The sequence below is a fragment of the Aquila chrysaetos genome, chromosome 5 (assembly GCF_900496995.4).
Source record: "Aquila chrysaetos chrysaetos chromosome 5, bAquChr1.4, whole genome shotgun sequence".
In the NCBI taxonomy this organism is placed as follows: domain Eukaryota; kingdom Metazoa; phylum Chordata; class Aves; order Accipitriformes; family Accipitridae; genus Aquila; species Aquila chrysaetos.
Genome location: NC_044008.1, coordinates 52,018,712 through 52,040,763, shown reverse-complemented (window position 1 = coordinate 52,040,763; position 22,052 = coordinate 52,018,712). Strand labels below are relative to the sequence as shown.

At 43.4% G+C, this 22,052-nt stretch overlaps 2 protein-coding genes across 7 annotated transcripts in view; both read left to right on the top strand.

Annotated features, from left to right (window-relative positions):
- Positions 1-8,909, top strand: part of LOC115341294 (cell surface hyaluronidase-like) — a 58,186-nt gene extending 49,277 nt beyond the window's left edge. Inside the window, exons 20-24 of the mRNA XM_030014012.2 lie at positions 1,542-1,755; positions 2,519-2,620; positions 4,900-5,060; positions 6,344-6,453; positions 8,554-8,909. Coding sequence (XP_029869872.2) covers positions 1,542-1,755; positions 2,519-2,620; positions 4,900-5,060; positions 6,344-6,453; positions 8,554-8,777 — 811 coding nt within the window. The 3' untranslated portion in view covers positions 8,778-8,909. The remainder of the gene's footprint in view (positions 1-1,541; positions 1,756-2,518; positions 2,621-4,899; positions 5,061-6,343; positions 6,454-8,553) is intronic.
- The window catches only part of LOC115341334 (cell migration inducing hyaluronidase 1), a 119,643-nt gene that overhangs the window by 45,232 nt on the left and 52,359 nt on the right, over positions 1-22,052 (top strand). For 2 of the 6 annotated variants that reach the window (XM_030014124.2, XM_030014119.2), the window contains exons 2-6: positions 16,229-16,336; positions 19,251-19,403; positions 20,083-20,221; positions 21,010-21,246; positions 21,630-21,809. In XM_030014124.2, the coding sequence (XP_029869984.1) occupies positions 16,261-16,336; positions 19,251-19,403; positions 20,083-20,221; positions 21,010-21,246; positions 21,630-21,809 (785 nt within the window). In that variant the 5' untranslated portion in view covers positions 16,229-16,260. Of the gene's footprint in view, positions 1-9,644; positions 10,932-13,848; positions 14,197-15,625; positions 15,738-16,228; positions 16,337-19,250; positions 19,404-20,082; positions 20,222-21,009; positions 21,247-21,629; positions 21,810-22,052 lie in introns of those variants that run through there. The other 4 variants (XM_030014121.2, XM_030014123.2, XM_030014120.1 and 1 more) reach the window with 4 other exon arrangements.

Sequence of the window (22,052 nt, the reverse complement as noted above, 5' to 3'; positions counted from 1 at the left end):
TCAACTTCTTCATATTCCCATGAAGAGAGATTTCTAAAATCATCACAGTCTAAAAATCAGATTTTGTGAAAAAAGGAGAACACCATAGTACATCTCTTATTTTGAAGGCATGAAGAGAGTCCTAGAGATCTTGCACTATCTTTGTAAGACTCTAGGACACCTTTGGTTAAAAAAACATATTACGAAACTGTGTTTCTCAGTCAGCTAAAATGGTTAGGGAGGAAAAAAGTGTTTTGTGGTCTAACCATTGGTCCCATGATGCTTCACCTGACTAAGTAGCTACTTCAGGAATCAATCCACAAATGCCAGATTTGAAAACAAGATGAGATATGTTTATTCATTTAACCATAACACATGAGCAATCGAATCCCGGAATGCCTTCCCTGCTAACCGGGTTCTTTGCTGATGGCCAGGTCTCTCTCAACATAGGAATTGTGAAATAACAATTTGCTAATTAATCCTTCTTTTCTTTTTTTTTGGAAAACAAAAAAAAAAGTTGCCCAAATTCTGTAAACAGGTTGTTTACTACTGAATAGTGGGGAAAATGGTTACACGTGTGGATCTGTGGGGGAAAAGCCATTAGCTGCCAGCAGCCATCTGGACCTGGTACATGCAGCTTGATGGGTCTAACCTAACTTAATTCTGGCAGTATCAGCCTTTTGGTTCTCTGTTTAATTCAGCAGTGATTTTTTTTTAGCCTTTCAGAGTACAGAAGTTATGGGATTGGCTTTTTTCTTTTCCTGTTGTTGTTTTTTAGACTTTATTTCATAATGAGTGGGATGTTTCCCCTTCTTTTTTTAACCCCACATGCTGGTTCCTTGGAAAGAAACCAAGCTTACTCATTCCTTCTTCCAGGCAAATAGAAACAAATATTTAGTTTTAAAAGAAATAGAATGAAAAATCCCTTTAAATCTCATGTATCTTTTTGATCCTGGAGCTGAACTGAGCTGTTTATATAATTTCCTCAGCCTGAATTGCAGAATGGACACAATTGAAAACATACTCAGAACAGCTAGAAAAGAAAAAATTAACTCCAAAGGCCAGAAGACCTGGCTGCCTTCGAGCTTTTGTCATGCATGCCTAGGGCTAAGCTCTGCCTGCGGGCCAAGACAGTGCAATGCAGAGAGCTGGAGGGGAGATGCTGATATTTCCAGGCAAGCCTGTCTCTTCCTGCACAACAGCCTGAGCACTGCTGCTGCTCGTTCTCTGGTGGGATGCCACCATACCTGGGGACAGTGCCGGGTGCCCGGGGCTGGACGGGGTGTCTGCCCCACACGATGCTTGCCTGGAAAGGCGGCTGGCTCGGGCGTACGGGCTGCAAGTGCTGCAGGTCGTGTCATGCCAGGATGAGAGGGGAGCTCGACCTGCATCCTTGCAGGACCCATTTTGCAACGGGTGTGCCATATTACACCAGTCTAAGCCAGAGTTGTTTTGGGCTATGTGAGGGATAATGCGATTTAGCAAGTGCAGATCCTGCCTCTGCTCAGCCCGTCCTCTAAGCAGGCGGTGGCTCTGATCCCTCTGTTTGCTCTCATTTGTAGGTACCTCTTTGTGCACCTGCAAGCCCACGAAGCTCGGAAAGGGCACAGTTACTGCTCTCAGCAAGGCTGCGAACGAATTAAAATCATGGCGCATATGTACCCAGGGGACACCTGGAGCTGTGACCCAAACCCCTTCCCGGAGAGGCCAGCAGCTGCCCAGCACCCCGTGTCCCAGCACCCGGCTGCGCCGTGCAGGGCCTGTGGGGCCCCACAGGTACCCGCCGCACGAAACAGCATCTGAGGTTATGCAGTGTATGTGCCGCCACATGAGGTCAATTAATTTTCACAGCGTATAAGGAAAAGCCGTAACGAATTCCCACTCGTGAATCTGCCCAGCATCATGTAACCTGTGGAGAGGGAAGGGGTTTGCTCTGAATTTCTGCAGCTTTTTGTACTGTGCTTCAAAGATAGCCTCAAAGAAATTGCCCAACGGGAAGCATGTGAATGCACATTCATTGCACCTTTTTTCCCCATTTCTTTCTTTTAAACAAGAAAAAAGGACTCTTGAGAAGGCTCAGACTGAATTAGCTTTGAATTCCAAAGTATGACATTGCTGCTGAATTTCAAACTGGGAAGTAATTCTGGTTAATAGGAATTACTGGAAAATTAGAGCCAGGTTCTCTCCTCGTTTACTGTAAATTCACCCCACTCTAAATCCTGTAGAATTGTTTCAGGCTCATACAGATCTGCACTTGAGTTTATAGCCAGGCAAAATATATGAAATTCATATTCAACTTTTAAACTTGCTCAGTGGCAGAGTGACCATCAGAGGTCCCCTCCAACCAGAACTGCCGTGATCCTTTGATATATGGTGTCTTAATAATGAACACTTACTGGTGAACCAGGATCACAGTTTGAAAAAAGAATGCTGAAAGTTTTGCGATCATATATACGAGCATTGGTACCTGGTGTCATTTTGTTGATGGAAACCAGTTAGCAAGACAGTTTTTAAGTTTCTGTCTCTGGTGTAATTGCAGCTTGCTATCACTAGCACACCATCAGTCAAGTATATAAGGATCCAGATCCAGTCTCTCGGCAGGGCGGACATACAAAACCACTTGACATCAGCGTTCATTAAGGTATGTTGTGTTTTACCACATTTGAAATGGTGATTAAACAGGGGAAACTTTATCTCCAAGGAAGGTTACTGCAAAATCTTGCTGAGCCTTGGCGGAAGGAAATGGGAAGTTCCTCTGGAAGAGGCAAGTGCATTGTTCTCCCTTACAATTAACTCCATTAAAGTCACTGGGAGTTTGTATTCTATTCAGATGAGGATTTGAGCCCTTAGGGAAAAAGAAAGCCTTTCATCACCTCAGAAGAAGAATTAACACCACCACGCTAATGTAGAGGAAGAGGGGGGAAAAGCACACCAGAAGTCATTGTTTACAAAGGATGTGGGGAAAACAAACAAGTTTGTTTTTCTGATTTTTGCTGCTGGCATTGCACTAAAAGATAAAAATTAGCTATATTTCACCACTGAAGGGGTTTGGAGCTGTCAGGTTGTCCCTGCACATGCCTTATATGTCTGTCTAGACGGTGAAGGGTGACTGAAATCATGCTTGCAAGGACACTGTCCAGGCTTGCATGCCTGTGTACTACTGAATTATAATTAATGCTAACAAATGCCAAGCAAACCTGGTACAGCATCCATAAGGAGTCCGAGCAGCCAAGATATCTTGCCACGTGCACTGGCTGCATCATCAAAACTTTATTCAAAACCATTAGCAAGTAGGTGTTACTGGAGGCAGCATCCTCACCTGCGGCGAAGTGCAGAGACCTGTGTGTGTGCAGCACTCATGGGACAGGCATAGTATCCTCAAAACTCCTTTGCCTTTTCTAAAGCTTTAATGCAAAGTATTGTTTTTCAAAGGAAGTTTTATTTCCGGCACATGTACTCCTAGCTGAAGTAAAGGCTGGGCTAGGCAAATGATATAGATTAATGTCTAAAGGAGGATTCTTACCCTAAATCTTAAAAGGTGCGGGAGATTTGGAAATCAAGAAGTGAAGCAGAGGAGCCCCCACTACCAAAGCACACGTTTTGTCCTTGTTTGGCTGAATGAAATGCAGAAGTCAGAAATGTTTTAGATTTATAATCCAAGCTTCCCCAGGGACTGAGTGAAGTGGGTACAGCGGTGCCCCGCTCCAGCTCCCGTGGGGCCACGTGAGCCCTTGTGTTGGCTCCTCCGTGGGTCTGCAGCATGCGGACAGGAACAAGACACAGAGCAGGGCTGTTTCTTTTACCAGCGGCTCGCATTTAGGTTGATTTGCAGTGGTGGTTGCTCTCTACTCCATGTGCATCCAGACTTCGACACACTTCCCAGGCTTAGGAGTGTGAGAGCGCCAGGACCAGGCAAAAGATTTCGTCTGTGTTTGCTCCTCCTCGCTCCCCTCTGCCCACCCATGGCCCAGACATTCATGTTTCCCTTACCCTTGACCCCTATTGCATTCAGCATCCTCTGATATCTTGCAGAAGCCACTTTTTAACACTTGACTCCCTCATTCAGTCTGGCCCTATATTCCCTGGAGGTATACACATCTCTGATGGCATGTATCTGAGCTCCCTGGTGCCTGTGGGCTTTGGACGACTATGCGGATTACAGTGGTGTGTTGTGTATCCTGGGCTCAGCTTTCTGACAGCCTGACCCTGGTATGCTGTTGCTCTCCCTGGTGGACGTTGTTGTCCTCCCAGGCTGGGCTGTCCCTTAGGATGGTGGGGAGATGCACCAGTGCTGGGCACCTCAGAGAGCCTTTGCCTTTCTAAAAGCAAATATCGTGGCACATCCTGAGGAGTGTAACCCGAAGAAGGAGCCCTCACCGTAGGAAAGGAGAGTAGGAGCCACTTGTGCTACAACATCTCTGAGGCACTGGGACAGCCCTACCAAGAAGGGATATTTTGGTTTTGATATTTACATTTCCAGGGAAAACAAAAAAAAGTCCATGTGTCACTTCTATTCCCCCATCTGCTGTTTCAGCACCTCTCCCTTGCTCCGTGGTCAAATCTGCTTTGCCAAGTGACAGGAATTTCCCCCACATGGAAAAAAACTGTATTAAGTCTGAACTAAGCATTTTACTCCCAGGATTCTAGGCTTCCCGAATGTATTTTCCTAACACACAAAAGATGCCAATGACCTCATTTCTCACGTTTCTGTACCGCATTGAGAACTAAGGGTTTTGCTTCCTCCTGCCACTGACCATCTATCAGTGATGTCACTTCATCTGTATTAATTATACATTTAAAATTATAGGGTGTACACCCTTGATATTTCCCTTGCTTGTAACTCCTTTATGAAGAAGCAGGATCAGAATCTGAAGCTCCCCAGCCTGCCTCCATAAAACCTACCTCTGTTTTTTGTTGCAGATAAATGACACAGTTTTCCTATTCAATAGCCGTGGGATATTCTTCGTGGTGCTAGATGCATGTTCAGGAGCAGTCGTGAGTAGGCGGCACTTTGACACAGTTACTGGTGAAAATGCTGCCAGTGCAATAACTGATTATGTTCAAACATTTATAAAAGAGAGGTAAGCAAACTGCTGAGAGCCCAGTTCATGTAGCAACCCGTGGCTGATAGACAAAGAAAGGAGAATGACCTACTTTCATAACCAAACCTGTGCTCTGAAGAAATCTGGCACAGACTAAATATGTACAAATCCCAAATATCACCCAGATAATAAGAGAAGCGGCGTCTCTCTCTCCCAGGATTGCACAGATAAGAGCAGACAGAAACAAGTTTTCTGGTAAACTGGCAATTCCTTCTAAATTAACCATTCATTTTCCAGCATGGAGTAGATAAGATCCTTGCAATGACATTTACAATCCTGTGCACCTATCCCAGTGTCCAGCAATTTCCTGGCAGCCGGTGATTCAGTTTTCCATTTCTGAAGCGTGTTGGTTTCTGTTTACTCTTACTGATTGTTTTTGCCTCTTGTGACAGATGAAAATCTTAGTTGTGCCAGATTTTCCAGTAGAACTTTTCTTGGGTGAGCCAATGAATAGACCTGCCTGCCTGTGGGCTCTGTTACCTTGCATGTGTCCTGGCAATGGTCTGGATCATCTCTGTTTGTGTCTGTCCCACATTCCTTGTGGTTTTATGTGTCGCCACATAAACATGGAACAACAGAGATTTATAGATAAATTCTTGGCTGCTGGCAGAAGCAGGTCAAATAACCAGAAAACAGACTTTCAGTCCAAGACATTTCTGAGCAGTTCATGACCAGAGATTTGAACACTCCTGAATTATTACATCTGTATTTATGCACATGAGTATGTACATGTATCAAATGTGCATGAAGTAACATATATGCATACAATGCCTGTACATTCAGTTTGATTTTCTGGTAGGATGTGTATTTTGCAAGTCTAGGCATTCAGCAACCAGTTGTGCCTGTAATTCACTGCAGGTACAATTCACTGGGGGCTGAAAGCACACCTATGAGGACCAAAGCTGGACTGAAGCTTGATTGTAAATCAGACCCAGGATACAGACGGTTTCAGAGTCTCAGGACTGCAAAGGAACTGAATTTCTTCTGCAGCTGATTGTCCCTCTCCCATAAGGGATGCACTCGCAAATAGTCGTTTGTGCTTGTTTTGATTCCATGTGAAGCACAGGTTTAATTTAGGAACATTTAAACAGAGGCTTAAACTTAGGAAAGCTTATGTGTGATTGAAATCAAAGGGATTTAAATGTGTTCCTAAAGTTAAGCAAGCTCTTAAGTACTTTCCTGAATCGGACCTTAAATGTCTTGCAGATTCTTAATGAAGTAATATTTTGCAATCATGCAGTAATTACTGTCCTTCTTTTCAGATCACTTGTTCTCGTGTGCTCTAGAGATATTGCAGAGGTGGCGGGGAGCTCTGAAATGCCTGTTTTCACCAGGTTAGGTTCAGCAAAGCCTATTGTCTTCCACAAGGAAGGTAAATGTATTTATTCTACCATGTTTCTTTTGCTTAAGAATTACTGGTGTGTTTCTCTACCAAAAATGTGCACTAACTTATATAATGCTCATCAATATATTTCCTGCCACAACATGCCAGTGTAACCTAGTAAAAACCTCTTGGCTTAGGGATGGTGAGAAGTAGAAGAGTTATTTTGGGGATTTGACCCTACTTCTCCAGGGAGGAGCTGCATGCTGCAAATTTTTCATCCTAAAGGCAGCTTGTATTTCTAATAACAACAACAACAACAAAAAGAATCATTTGATAAAGATTCCATCTCTAAAATTCAACTGCTTTGCAAGGAAATACAATTATAAACTGAAAGGTTGATGAAAAAGAAAATAGCTTGACATGAAAGAGGAGCTATTTATTTTTTTGGATAGAAGGAAGGTGAAACCACCAGTTTTGGAAAGCTATAATTACAGTGTTACCTTGGATTGCTGCAAGAAATCCATTGGTATCATTGGTCTAGGAAATCCGTGCTGGGTTTCCTACTGGAAAACTGGGGGCTACTGAGTCCAGGTTTGGATAAATAATTTGAGTGATAAGGAAATCAAGAAAACAACCAGCAAGCTTGATTCAGATTACATTTGCAGTCTCTCAAGGAGAGATCAGATGCAGAATTGGCTGTATTTCCCACTTCTTTTTTTTCTTGGGGGTTTGGGGATTTTTTTTCCCTACTGCTTTACTGAAATTTATATCAGTTTCTGGTTCAAGTTCAAAGCTCATTGCTATGACCGTTCCAGGGGAGGCCAGCATAGTCTTTACAGCAGAGACAGTGATTTCACTTTGGTGCCTGATTCCCAAGAGCTGTTTTTTATTTCACCCTTTTAAAAGCAGAAGTTTGAGGTTCTCTTTTTTGTTTTTGTCCTGAAACTTCATTGCTTCATTCTTTCATCAAAGCCCCGAATACTTTTGAAAGGAATTTTTTGATTAAAAAGCAATCTTTTTTGTTTGTTTTGTCAAACTTTGTTTCCTGAACCACCTGTGCTGCTCGCTTGGGCGCAGCACTTCCAGGTTGTTTTGGAAGCTTGGTTCAGCCTCCAGCCCTGACTGCTCCTGGGGCACAAAAAGCAGCAAGCAGGGCCACCACCATCCTGGGGACACGCGAGTTGGTGGCCATCGCCTTGCCCTGCCACTTTGGTGGGATGCTGGTGTCTGGCGGTGGGACTAAGCTGCTGTTGGCCGATCACGTGCCACCCCTGTTTTGCTTTTCCTAAGGGCAAGGGTGTTCACCCACATGTCTGCCCTGATTTCCAGTCTGGGTAATTATGTTCTGCTTCACGAGCTTTCTCCTGCTGATTCAGGTATGCACACTATTTGACTTCACAGCTCCAAAAGTGATCACACGCAGGACTGGGCAGTGCTGGGGGGGGCTGTGTTTCAGAGCAGGCTGGAGCATTTCTCCCAAGTGCATATTGCTTCTGCCAGAGATAGTGCAAAAAACCCCCGATCCTCTTGATCCCAGCGGGATCAGGATTTAGGGTCTTTTTGCCTGGTTTTGCAAAACCTTATTTAAATCAGAAGTGTTTACAGGAATAGTCTCAGTCCAACCAGCTGCAAATAGCCTTGGGAGTCTTTGCAATGAAAAGCATAATATAAACACAAGACATTATTATTAAAATGGAAGAATACATAATGCCTTTGTACTTTGTGACAGCAGAGGACCAGAGCAGAGTCGACATGGGGGATAGTTTAGGCATAACAGGAAGAAACTGATGTAAACTAATAAAAGAAGGATTCAAAGCGCCTAACCATTTTCATGTAGTCAAATATGAAAAAGTACCAGTCTTATTTAAAAATAAAGAGTAAACCAATATTCCTGCTTACTGACATCTGGGAACCTCTCTTAGCTTATTGAAATACCTGCAGATCTGTGATGCGGTGAGGTTACAGCTTCAGTGAGGCTCATTCCCTCTTTCATCACCCTTTTTCTCTCCTAAATATTCTGTTGTTTTAATCCAAGGGAAAAAAGAAGGGCTAAGAAGTTTCTGTGATGTGTGGAGGAAGTCCGTGCTGTGCTGCTGGTAAGTCAACCGACCCATCCAGAGGATCACTCTCTTTGTGTCTGTTTTTCAGGGAGTTTTGCCATGCTTGGCTATAAAGGACAAGCCAAACCCTCCTGGATTAAAGTCCTTAATCATGCTGGTTATCAGAAAGCTGCTTCTCTACAGCATTATGTTCCCTTGAAGCTGAAAGAATATCAATGTCCAGCTAATGCCGACGTGTTGCTAAAATTTGCTTTTTCTCAGAACCACTCTTCTGAGCATATCTCTGCAGAGGCTGCGGCTCCCCAGGATTAGCATCTCTGGGGCAACACGAGCCAGGCAAAGCCCGCCACTGTCACCAAAACCTGCTCTTGTTTTTACAGGATTGTACCAAACTGATGGTCTTCACTTGTATATTTTATAACTAATAAATATATTCTCATCTTACCCACTGTGGTAGAGCTTTATTTTTCAAACAGTGCCTCTCAGGGCAGAATGGGGAAAGCCTGTGGGCTGCCCTTCCCAAGGAGAAGTGTTTCAACGTATCTACAATATTATGATCAAAAGGTAACTTTTAAAGGCAAGAGCCTGCTCTCTAGTATCACAGGGACTGGAAATGAAATCTGATGTGGAAACTTTAGCAACATGCAGGGAAACAGATGAACTTCAGCAGAGGTAGGGAATTCTCCCTTCAGTCCTGTTTTCCCTCCTTTAATGTCTGCTTTTAAAAAATCTGTGTCCATCTGCTGTGGTATCTTAGGTGAACTCAGTAACATCTGCTTGGTAAGCATGCAGTGATCTTATGATAATATCTTCTAATCAAACTGAATATATAGGGTGCAACAAGGAGTTATAAATGTGTTTCTGTCTGTAGCTAATGAATGGTGAAATGATGTTTGTCCAGCTGATTTAATTAAAGACCTACAGGAATAAAACCCAGGATAAAGTATGTGTTGCATAGGGTAAAGGCTTGCGTTCCTTTCAGACAATGCTTGTATTGACTTTCTGCTCCCATTGAGGACTGAAATACTGCCAGTATTAGTGGTTAATTCTCTTCGATTTTTTTTCTTTATGCTGCTGCTTTTTGAAGTAAAGACAAAAACAGAGCTTTGTATGCAAACTGAGAAACAACTGATGACTTCACTGACTACAGTTTAAGTACAAAGTTACCCTGAAATGATGACAGACTCATTTTGGTTGGAACATGATGTTACTTGGTGACAGCAGTGAAGGGGCAGGCGATTTCAGACTATCCATGTCTTTATCACATGGGTTACTCGAACAGGTAGGTGACGGCTTTGTTAGTAATGTCGTGTTGTTTCTTTGGAATTCTCAGAAATAGCCAAACAAGTTGCTACAGGGAAAGGTTAGTGGTTTTTTGGCCAGACTTTTGCTCCCCGGTGAGTTAGCCGCTCTGGCATCCGTGTGCCGGCCAGCTGATATTGTGCCTCTGAGTGGGGACTGAACTCCTTGGCTGGGACGCTTGCCTCCATCAGACACGTACTGCCCGGTGGTTCTTGGACGTGGGGTGAGAGGACACCTGGAAGGTTTACAGGCAGAGAAGGAGACCGTGGCTCCATCCCCACACCAGGTAGGAGAGGTGCAAGTCGGGTTTGGCCAGGGGAAAGGTCCTGGCTTGCTAGGAATTGTGAAGAAATCACTGATGCTGCTCGGTAAAGGTAAGATAAAGAGCGATGCACAGGACATCACGGGCCTGAGCTGGCCCCTGCAGGGAGCGATGGAGACTGATGTCCTCAGTAGAGACATGGTATAAGAGCCCGAGCGGCTGGGACTGACCCTCTAAGGAGCTCCCTGTAGTCCTTTTGAACTCCTATTAGTACCTAATTGTTATGATTTCTGAGGCCATGCAAGGGAAGAAAAGCAAGATGGTTTTGGCTTGTGAGCGTAAGCCCGGCATTGGAACAAGTACTTACAGAGCAAGCTTTTAGCTTCTTGGAGATTTATTTGATAATCTGTGACAGGTCCAGACCCTGGATCCCAATAAAACTTTGCAGAGCTCTAACCCCAGGCTGAGACTAAACAATTGGCAAAGGAAGAGCCTGGTGAAGGAAGGAGAGGAATGTGCCTAAACCTCTGAAAAATCTCTATTCCTCCTCCCGCCTCAGAAGGAGAGCAAATGGCAAATGTCCTGGAGAGGAAGGCGTGGAGCCGTGGCGAGCCAGATGCAAACAGTAAAGTACCACAAAAGCAAAAAGAAAAATATTTACATCCTGATGCAGTTATTTGAGTAGTTAAAAGCAGCAGTTTGAAGAGGATTTAGGATGCTGTGATCTTCTTCAGCCACTGCACACACTTTCCTTACCTTGGGAGGGAAAAAACGCTTCAAAACCAGGGACGTTCTGCAGAGGGTACATCCTCCACGGACCCTTGGGACATTCAAGATGATGTTTTTGAAGGCTACCGCTAACTTGGCATGCACCAGAAGTCTGTGTGTGTGAAGCTGTGGGGGTAAGTGTCGCGTGGGCGTTGCGCTTGTGGGAAGCTGTCGTATTCCTCCCTGGCATTTCCTCAGCAGGAGGATCTCCACCCGCATGCTGGAGTCCACATGGACTGTGCGTGTCCACGTGGACCTGCGGCTAATCCGGGCACGTTCAGTACATCTAATGCATTCAGGATATACGGCTGTCCTGGTTATCCCCAGAGCATTTCTGCAGTGGGAACACAGTAGCTCTGGCACTCCCTGAAAGCATTATCTTGGCTATACACTGGGTTACTGTCAGCAGGCACAGCAAAGTCAGTGCACCCTGAACCTCTGAAAAAGGGGTTCAGCTTCCCACCGCTTTGATGCTTTGAAAACTTCATGCAGTCGATAAGGGTTTAATTCAGTGAAATGCTGAGCACTTTGAAAGCATGTGAAACTGGGAGTCCGTCAGCCTCGGATGGGTGGAGTGTTATGAATTGCAAATGATTTTGTTTTAGCTGAGCCAAAAATTGCTTCCTTTCCTTTTCAAGGTCTGTAAGCCTTTGCAAAAAAAAAAAAAAAAAAAAAAAGCTAATTCTGAAAAAAAGCATAGCTTTAGAATAACTCTTTTTTCCCCCTTTTATTTCTGTCTCAAAATAGTTTGCCAATATTACAACAAATTTGCAAACAACACCTTCATTTCCTTTAATTTATTCATTGTAAAATCTTCCTCTGACTCCTGCTCCTTGTTCAGAATCTGGTTTTATGAACATCGGGAATCAAGGAACTTGCAGTGATGTTTATATATGGAATACATGAGTAGAACCTTCTTCCTTGTAGGGAAAGATATGAGATAAACTTATAAGAAACTAAGGTTCACTGGGAAAAAGTCAGATTGCTGCTTTTGACTCCAGTATTGATTTCACTGAGAAGTAAAGTCTGTTCCTGAGTTTGATCCTCCTCTACTTGCTAGTAAAAGGAGCAGCTAATGGCTGGGAGGCAAGCACAAGATCAAGACGAAGAGCAGAGGCAGCTACGCTGCTGTCATGCGCTGGGACTGAGAAAGCATTTTCATTAGCAATCCCTAGAAATGTGTTTGTTTATTTGTAAGGCCGTCTGAAGGCTTTCGCTGTGCTTGTGGCTGGGTGTGCGAAGGCTCCCCCTGCACAGGAATGTCACTGTAGCAAGAGCTGGCATGTCCTCGGGTCAGAAAGGCAAATGTGCTCCTCAAATGCATCTTTCCAGCTGGGGCTAAAATGCAAAATTCCCAGAGTGGGGTGAGAGGACAGTCGCTGCCAGGCAATGTCAGCAAGAAGATAGCAGAGGCGCTAATTAAACAGCTCCTCCCTCTCTCAGGAATCAGTTTCCAAATCTGTGTTGGCTTCTTTGCATACGAATGAGGAAACCTGCAGCAAGGCTTCAGACATAACCATCAAACCACTAAAACCTCAGCATCAGCTGTGGCAACGGGACAGTCCAGGTTTGGCCACCCGGAGCACGAGGGGTGAACTACAGCCCTGGCACTGACCCCTTGGTGTCTCCTGGAGCATCTCGCCTTGCAAAGATGGTCCCTGGTGAACACAGATTTTACTCACAGGTCATTTCAAGTACCTGTGCAAATTAGTACCTGTGAACTGATGCTAAGAGTTCACTCCCCATCAGGCTAAAAGGCACTTTTTCCATGTGAGCTTTGCCTGTTCTTCTCTGGGGATGGCTCCGGATCCCCGCTTTGCCCCTGTGCGGGTCTGTGGTCTCTCTTGCTGGGCAATAGTAGCCATCAGGTTTCTTGCTCCTGTTTGATATCTTTTTCAGGGGAGATCAGGTAGCTGCTGCTTTTCTCCCATCCTTGCCGTGGTTGTAATGGATGGTTGATGCTCCCATTGTGCCCCACTTGACATACCAGAAAGGAGCCTCATCTTCAGCAGGTGCTGAAGGTACATCCTTCAAAGAGTGTCAAGCCAGTCTTAAAAAGCACTTTAAAATACCCAATATCAGGAGTTAGTTACTTTTTGAAAATATTGGCGCCAGGCTTGGGTGGTTGGCCCAGAGTTGTGCACGGTGGCAAGTCAAGGTCGGAGTCTGGTGTGTGTTTCTGATCCGTGGGCTGTGCTGCCCTGGATCGCTCTGCTCTGCCCCTCAGATTCGGGCTGTCCGTGTGACCCCACCATGATGCCTGTGACAGTCCGGCTTCCTCTGAGAATTTCTTCGCCGTTTTGCTCTCGGGATTGTCTGCTCTGTGCTGCCTCCAGCATTAAAACCGCAGGGAGGGCGGGGGATAGGGATTCCTGTCTATGCAGTGCACTTTCTAGTACAGTATCACTGCTGACACCTGCAGTAGCAGCCAGCTGAGCACTAATGGTTTCCTGCATCTACTTTTAGCATTGTCTGCTGCTATTGTTCACTTTTTGGAAAGATTCAGCAGCTGGGAAACATTTCAGAAAGTCTGCCTTGCCAGATCCAGGGATATGAGTCCCACTTGCCATTGGCAGGCAGCTTTTAATGGCTAGATGAAAAAGCTTTTCTCACCCAAGAGAGGAGTCACAGATGGTATTTGAGAAACGTTGGAGATGATAGCCTTAGGAGGACACTTGTATGGCCCTTATGCTCTCAGAGTGCCCAAATCTGCAGGGAGATTTCTTGACATTGCTGGTTACATCAGAGCTGAAGTCAGCCACATGGCGCCTGTTCAAGTGAGATGTGGTGTATTGCTGTATCCCCACGCGGCTCTGAGCGCTGAGCTAACGAAACGGCTGGCTGGCAGGAGATAACTGCTCCTGAGTCCTCTCCAGCAGAAGACATTATTGAAAAGAGTCACTATCTCTTCCTCCTCTTATATTTAACAGTAAAATCAAACATGTCACTGTTTGTGTCTAATATTTGGGAAAGATGCGTAAGTGAGAGCCTTTGAAGGAAAATTCCTGAGATTATCCTCCGAGCCGCATTTTTCCAGCAGTGTGTTAGTCAGAGCTGAATCAGAGGAGACGGATCCTCTTGGCCCTCTCGGCTCTCAGCCTTTCCAACCTGAGTGCCAGTTAATCCTAACACTGCAATGAACTTGGGCTCGCTGTGAGCTGAATCAAACACCCTACCTCAGTCACAAAATAAGCAGGATATTCTTTGGACTGTAGCAGATCAGACACTACAAAAACATTGGAGCCTGGCACACAGCTGATGCCTCCAAAAATGACATGACTTTCCAGTGTCCAATTGCTTGTTTTGATCTCTGCTAATGAAGATGGATATAATCAGGGAAGTAGTCCCCGATGAGCAACTGGGGATATAATACCAGAAGCCGTTTTCCACAAGCTGGTGGTAAGTACTGTGCAGTTCTTGGCTCTAAAGAAAGCAAAGGCTGTGAAGTTTCTTAAACTAATTTCCTACCAGTTTGCTACAGGTTACTGTCAGAAACAAGATAATGAGCTGGACGGAGCAGAGATGCTTCTCTGAGTTTGTAATGGGCCAGAACAAAGAAATTTGTTTGCTACCTATGAAGCAACAGGACAGCAAATGCATCCCATGTCAAAAAATCAGTCCCTTCTTTTTATTTCTGTGAACTCTTATATGATCTGAATGTGTTTTATGACCAATACCTTACCAGTTGGAATCTGGCTTTATGCAACACTAACATACAGCTGTCTCCACGCTACAAGAAGCACTGTTTATCTGCAATGACCATCCTGTGGTATTACTACTTGTTTAGTTTTCCCTCTATCGTTAAAGCAGAATCTAGTGATTGGGTTTGTAGATTAGGCTGTGTCATAATTGCTAATAAATCTTGACATTTTAATGGTGACTGCTGTACTTTGGGTGTACCTCTAATAATGTTCCTTTAAAAGTCCCCTGGCTTATCAAATGTTGATGGTTAATGCTGTTAAAATGTCAGACACGTGCAGCCTGGTTCTGGCACAAATTCCATGGCGACGGTATTGCTCTCTGATAATGTATATCATTCAAAGTTATAGCGTTACTAAGTGCATTCCTCTTTTCTACTGTTCTGTAACAGCATTTCAGCACCTGATAGACTGTACCAAGCCCCGAGTCTATGCTGTTTCCAGAGCTCATGGCTGTCAAATACACTATACCAAAACAAGCAAGCATTTTCCTGCTGGAATATTTCCTGACAAATCTGGTTCTAATGCTATTTTTAATACAATCATTGGATTACATGTGGTTTGAACATATCATTGTACTTTGAGCTATATCACCTTTATGAAAAGTACAAACATGTGTTTTGCATATACACACTGTAAAATTTGCTCCAGACTAAATCCTGGCTTCTTGCATATCTTTTTCTTGTGCTTTTTATATTAACAAGTGACATGAAAGATAACATGTGTTTTTTGCCCTAAAGAAACTGGGGCACCCTGGAGTTTTTTTCAATTGCTTTTTTTGCGTCTGACTAAGCTGTGCGATGCATACGTTTATCCTATTTCATCATTGTGATGTGACATGACAGCGACAAATAAATTTCTTTGATATTCCTCAGATACTAGCTTACATGATAAAACCTAATGGCTCCAAGGACTACATGTGAATTTTAAACAGTGCCTTATGAATACAGAAGTGGGTGTCCTTGCCTCAGTGTGAATACACATGTCAATAAATTGTCATGAGCATGGGGCAGAGCTGCAGAATCAATCACTGGAGAGAATCACATTAATTCTAACTTTGACTTTCATGACACTGCTTGTTTGTTTTTGCTGGGGGTTGGCTACTGAAGAAACAAAAACATTAGGTAGACTGGTTTCAAAAGCAGCTTTTGGTTTTGCAAGAAAATTCTGGGCTGGCACATTAAATAGACAAAGTTTTCTTGGATCTGAAATCTAAGAAACCGAGTGCTTCAGATTGGAAGTGTGAGTATGGTTTATCTTGGGGGTGCACAAAACACCATTGCTAAAAATATGTGGGTAGTACGGGGGGAGCAAGGTACGATGGAAATGTTACTTTGTGAAAATTTGTCACTCTGCAAACGCCTTCTCTGTTGTGTTTCATTACTTTTTTGCACATGTGAATATGCAGCCCTAGAGAGCCTTGACACTGGATGTGTTCATACTGCATTCCTAAGGCGTTTTCGGTTACATCTGGTGGTTGCTTTCTGAGTGTCTATTTGGATTCCCAAGTGGGTTTATCCTAAACCAAACAAAGGGTGAGGAGCTGCCCGTGGTTTCTTGCTCTGTTCGGGCTGGTCCTGAAGCAGCGTGAAGGTGTTCTCAGCCATAGAGCTGAATGCGAGAGGAAACAGCCTGGCATAAAGCTGGATATAACCTTTTTTGTGCAGTGAATGGTTTTTGCATGAGCTGGGGAAAAAAAAAAGTGACATTTGCTTGATATTCTTTCTTCACAGGTACCCATCCAGAGAATTAAAAGTCCTGAAGAATGGCTCTACCTACCTCCAAGTATCTGGCTGAAAATTTCATTTTTCTTCTGTTTGTAATCTCTTCTGTAAGCACAGGTAAGTTTTCCTGCCATGGGGAAAAAAGACATAGTTTGTAACACTATTGTTAAATAAAGACATTTCTGGTTTAGACTGAGCAGCTTTTCACTCTTCTAAAACTCAGGAGAAAAGCAGTTTGCTGATGTGCCAATATGGGGGCACATCAGGAGCAGATGGAGGGCTGCTGGAGTGGCAGAGACTGAAATTTCCGAGCAGGTGAAAGTACCCTCAGGAATCCCTCAGACTCTGCCACACATTCTTAAAACAAACCCAAATCCAGCAAACTGCCACAAAGAAATAACAAAAGAAACCTCAGGTCCTAATAGCTGTGGCTGTGGGAGGTGAAGTCAAGCATTTCGCTGCATTGCTTAAGCCCAGATGTGGATAGCAAAAAGCTCTGGGGTGGGACATCCCTGCCCCTTGGGTTTTGCCTCTTCCAAGTAGCCCTTTTCCTAAGCAGTTAGGGAAAGGGGGAAAGGGAAGCTGGATATACATGTTCTAAATACAGCTAATTTGGGGGTTTATATTTGTTTAAAACAAAAAGACCATATGTCTTGCCCCAAATGCTGCAGCTGCATGAAGCAACCTTTCCTTGCCGTGCTCGGGCTCTTTTGGTCAAGAAGCAAAACATTCATTAATTCCTTGTGCTGGGTAGAAGTTGCACTCTTATTTTAAAAATGACAACAGGAGTAATAATCCAAGCTGGCAAGGTACCTGGACCAGCTGGCAGAAGATGCTCAGCCCTCCGGTGTCCTTGGTGCAGTAGATGTGGGTGATGTGCACGGCTCCCGCTCTCTGGTACGAATTGGTTAATGAAATTGGGAATTTGGCTCCTTTGTTCTGGATTGTGTTGGCTTTTGTTGATTGTCATCCCAAACATCAGCATAAATTCATCTTGATTTCCCCTTAGGCCTCACTGTCTACCTCTCTGTTTCTAAATAATGAATTTGGGGGGCACAAGTCATCTTTTGAGACTGAAGGAAGGTCTTTTGGACACTAGCATAGCCAAGTAAATGGAAAAATGAAAAAGGTTTTATCCTGTCCACTTAATCTAGTTGATAAATTATACCTCTACATTTGAATCAATTCTTTTGGCTTTATTTAGCTTCTCATCATGAGCAAATTTTTCTATTATCCTTATTCCTATGGGAATAACAGCTCATTTTTTTGAATTTGTTGTCAGTGTGTATTACAGTTATATTTGAACATCAGTTTACAATGCAAGTCCCGTTTTCTTCCTGGAATACTTATCTTTTCCAACTCTTATTAATTCTGTGTGCCTTCTGGTAGGAAGCCAGAAACTCCTTATTTTCCTCAGTTACTGTAAATTGGACAAAATGCCTTTGACATTACTGATACACTTCCAGCTTCCAGCTGGCACAAGTGGTATCAAAATCAGGTCCGGGATGTTTATCAATATTTGACTTGCTACCTGGTAGATTATTAGCCCTCTCTGATTCGATCACTTCATGTATATGGAAAAAGTTTGCAGAGAGCCAAGGCATCTGTTGCCCACATGAAATGTCCCTTGCTTACCTTGAATAGCTGGTATTTAATGGGTCCCTGGAGACATTAAGGCAGTGGCTGGTCCAATTCTATTGTTTTCTTAAGACATGAAACTGGTGGAGGAATCTGAGATGAAACTGAATGCAGATGGACAGATTTTGTTTCTGTTGCTGTGGAATTACAGATGTCCCTCAAGTTTCACAGTGGCAGCACACAACAGCTCTCTGTCGACTACACCAACATCAGGACATGTTTCCTTGCACGGATTCACATGTTGTCCTTTTCATTAACTAAATGCATTAATATCTGCAGGGCAAAACCCACCCAACTTTACTATACTATGTGCTAGAGACATAGCCCTGCTAAAGTCAAGGTGTTTATCCCATGTCTATTATCATTGATTTGTGGATCCTGTAGTTTTCTAATGGTGTTTTTGGTTTAAGGGATAAAAATTGGAGAGCTGGTGAGAACTCCCCACCCTTTCTGATGGCAAAAGGCTCATTGTTCAAACTTCCACTGACCTCAGCTTCCTAGGATTAGAAAGGCTTCTACCCTCAGAAAATGTGCCTCACACGTGGGACTCTCACACTCGCAGTTTTGTTGATTAGAGTAAGATGTGAGACTCACATATCGAGTGAGATTATATCAGGGAAATATTTTATCTTAAGTAAATACTTACAACATGAGACTCTTGGATTTGGTATGAGAGCCCTTTAGACTAACATGTCATGGCAGTCTGTAATCAAATTTGTGTGTGGAGACTGGTGATGCGTGAACCCAAAGTGCATGAATCCTTATTGCTTCTGCCTGGAAAAGCTCACAAACCCAGAGTCTGTCTCTTGTGAGATTCCTGTTGCTCTCTGTTACTGGATGGACTGGAAATTTCTTGGTGCTCGGTGTTTTCATGTTAGTTTGAGCACTTTTACTTTCCATCTCCAGTGAAAACACAGTATGCAAATATATTTTAATAGCTTTACGTTAAACAAAGCTTTTCAAACCTTGCAGGTATTTTGGGGGCATTTTTAAAGGTAGTAGTTGTTTTATCCTTTCATCAACATCTTCCCTAGGCTTGTGAAAGACTTTGTGTCTGGATGGTATGAATGAGGACGAATGTCACTGCAGGAAGGGCTCAGTTACAGCCTCTTCTCGGTAGTTTTCTGGAAACTGCATCCCCTGCAAGGCTCCTTTGCATCAGGTAGTGGGTTTTTCCATGCTTCCAGAAAAAAGAAAACCATACAGCTTAAGCTGTTGTTTGTTTTCTTTTGGTCGTGACCCACATGTACTCTGCAGCACTGAGATATTGCTGTGCTCCAGGGAGTCAGCAAACGGGGATACCGAGAATGATACTTTAAAGATGTCCAGATATGGAGCTTTCTGTCTTGCACCGAACAAACTGTAATTGTCTTCACTCTCCATCTCCACCCAGCAGAAGCAGCTGTCGCGTGTCCTGATAAGGATCCTGAGTTAGAAATCTGGAACCCAGGTCACAACGAAGAAAACCGCATTGAAATCCATAACGGCAGGAAGCTCCTTCTCTCTTCTTCTGCAACCGTCCACTCTATCCACATCACTGATGGAGGTAAAACGTGCCGGTGGCGAGGCTGGGTGAAGTGTGCTTTCCACTGTGGCTATTTAAATCACTCTGTCTCATGCTGGGAGAGCTTCCTGCTTCTTGCTGAGAATTGAGTGGCAACTGGACAAACATGGCTTTAATTCAGTACAAGGGTGGATGGTAGCTGAGATGCTACCGGTTCTTTAGCCATTATAATCAACCTATTTGCTGTCCTTTCTGGAGAATTTACAAAAGCAGCTCAGTATACTCATCAGTTCTACTGTGATTTGCTTCAAAACCTTTTTTTTACTAAATCATCATCCCGATAACATCATACTGAGCTAGTTGTGTTCTCAGGGTCTCAGAACAAGGCAGATAAATATGTGCCTCTGTCTCTAAGGTCAGAGTCATAGTATTGCTGGTGGCTGCTAGCATGAGTAGCTTTTACTCATCTTAACTTTGAGTTTCTCTCTCAGTTTTGAATGAGTCCTGTTCCTCACAAATCTTAATTGCATTCTTTAAGAATTAGCCTGAATAAAAAACATGTAATATCTTTAGGATTTGTATTGAGAGCTGTTTTGAGGAGGATGGGCAGAATTTTTCAAAAATTGACATGAAAGCCCAGCACTGAGTTTAGCACAATGATATCACAACCTCTGATGAGCTGCTGTGTGTTAAAGCAAATGTCATAACCTTTTCTACTTAGGAAAACTGGTCATTAAAGATGATATGAAGCCTATCATTTTGCGTACTAGACATATACTTATTGAAGACGGTGGAGAGTTACATATCGGCAGTGAGATGTGCCCTTACCAAAGCAATGTGGCTATCATCTTATATGGGCGGTACGTATGCACTGTAAAATATTATCTTAGAACTTTCTAGGATCTCTCTTTCATAACAGGGAACAAAAATGTTCCTTAAAATTACATTTTTCAGATATACTTATCATCAGTGGTCTGTAGAAAGTTCAGCAGCTTTTTAAACAATTTAAATGGCCTGTAAAAATTGATGCAGTTTTGGTTCTGGTTTTCAAATCCTATGGGGAGATGAACACTGGGGTATTTGGGCATGCCAGAAAATCTGTATGCACCTTGCCACCACTCAAGCTGATTTTCCAGAATAGGCTTAAAACCTGGATAGTTCTTTTATTCTGAAAATTCTCCTCTCTAAACATCCTTTCTTTCTGCATGAGAGTGGTGAGCCAAAGTAGAATACATTTATGTCTTGCAGATTGCCACAGGATGTCTTAGAATTTCAGAGATGCCAAACCCATATTTAACAACCACTAGACCTCCTAGCACCTGGTTAGGGTCCTAACTTCATCCAGAATTCAAAAACACAAACGTGTCATTCAGTCTGGGCTTCAAGCTCCCTCTGGCCCGGATAGAATGAATATAACATGTATAATCTGCGTTCCAGATTGCTGCTGGTCTTCAGGGGTTGCTAGTATTATTTCAAATATTTTATTTTTTGTACAGTGTGGGCAGTTGCTGATTCTTAGAGTAGTTGAAAGAAATGCATTGCAAATCATGACACTTCTCTCCTTGGGCCACAGCAGAACAAGGAGAGAGGCTCCTTGACTGTCAGATACAAACCCAAAACTGGTTCCTTTCCTCCCTTTCTGCTGCAGAGCGGATGACGGCAGCCAGCCGAATCCCTACTTTGGGCAGAAGTATCTTGGAGTAAGTAAGGGTGGCACTCTTGAGATCCATGGAAAGAAGAAGCTGTCCTGGACTTTCTTAAACAAGACTCTTCATCCTGGTGGCATGGAAGAAGGTGGATATTACTTTGAAAGGAGCTGGGGCCATCGGGGTGTCATTGTCCATGTCATTGACCCAAAGACGGGGGCAGTTGTCCATTCAGATCGGTGAGTGACTTTTCAACTGTCTAGATGTGAGGATCTTTGGGAACAGGTTGGGGACAGCATCTCAGTAAGCTCAGAAACACCCATCTCAGCATCTTGTTCAAATGGGTGTTATTGCATGTATACACAATTTTTTCTAGATCAGTAATCTCCAAAACCAAAGAATAAGTAGCGTTATTACCTTGCTATACTGTCAACTAGAGTTTAATCGATTCGGCTTAACAGAAACCCCTAATATACCCTGTTAGACAAGTGCTTTTGCAACAGGATAATATGATTACTGTAAGCAATACAAAAGGGTTATTTCTTTACAGCACTTGCTTTTCAGTACATAAAGCTGCGATGTTTACTGAAGTAAATGTTTTTGGGTGTTTTTATCATTTTAGGTTTGATACGTACAGAGCAAAAGAGGAAAGCATACGTCTTGCCCGGTATTTGGGCAGAGTTGCAAATGGCATGATCCTGTCGGTTGCAGTGAACGATGAAGGATCTAGAAACTTGGATGACTCGGCCAGGAAAGCAATGACCAAACTGGGCAGCAAGCATTTCCTCAACCTTGGGTTTAGGTATGTGCCAGTCCTGCCAGTTCTCCCAGTACAGAGGCTTTATTATGCTCCTGAAATGTCCAAATAATTCCACTCTCTCAAAGGCACAAGGTTCTTTCACATGGAAAAAAAAAAAAAAGAGGGAAACTTCTCAATGTGAAGTTTTAGCAGTTAATTAGATAGTTTAAGATGCACTCAGTGTCTATATTAGGTATTTTTATTAGCATATTGAGGAATAGCATATGATTCACATTAAAAAAGATG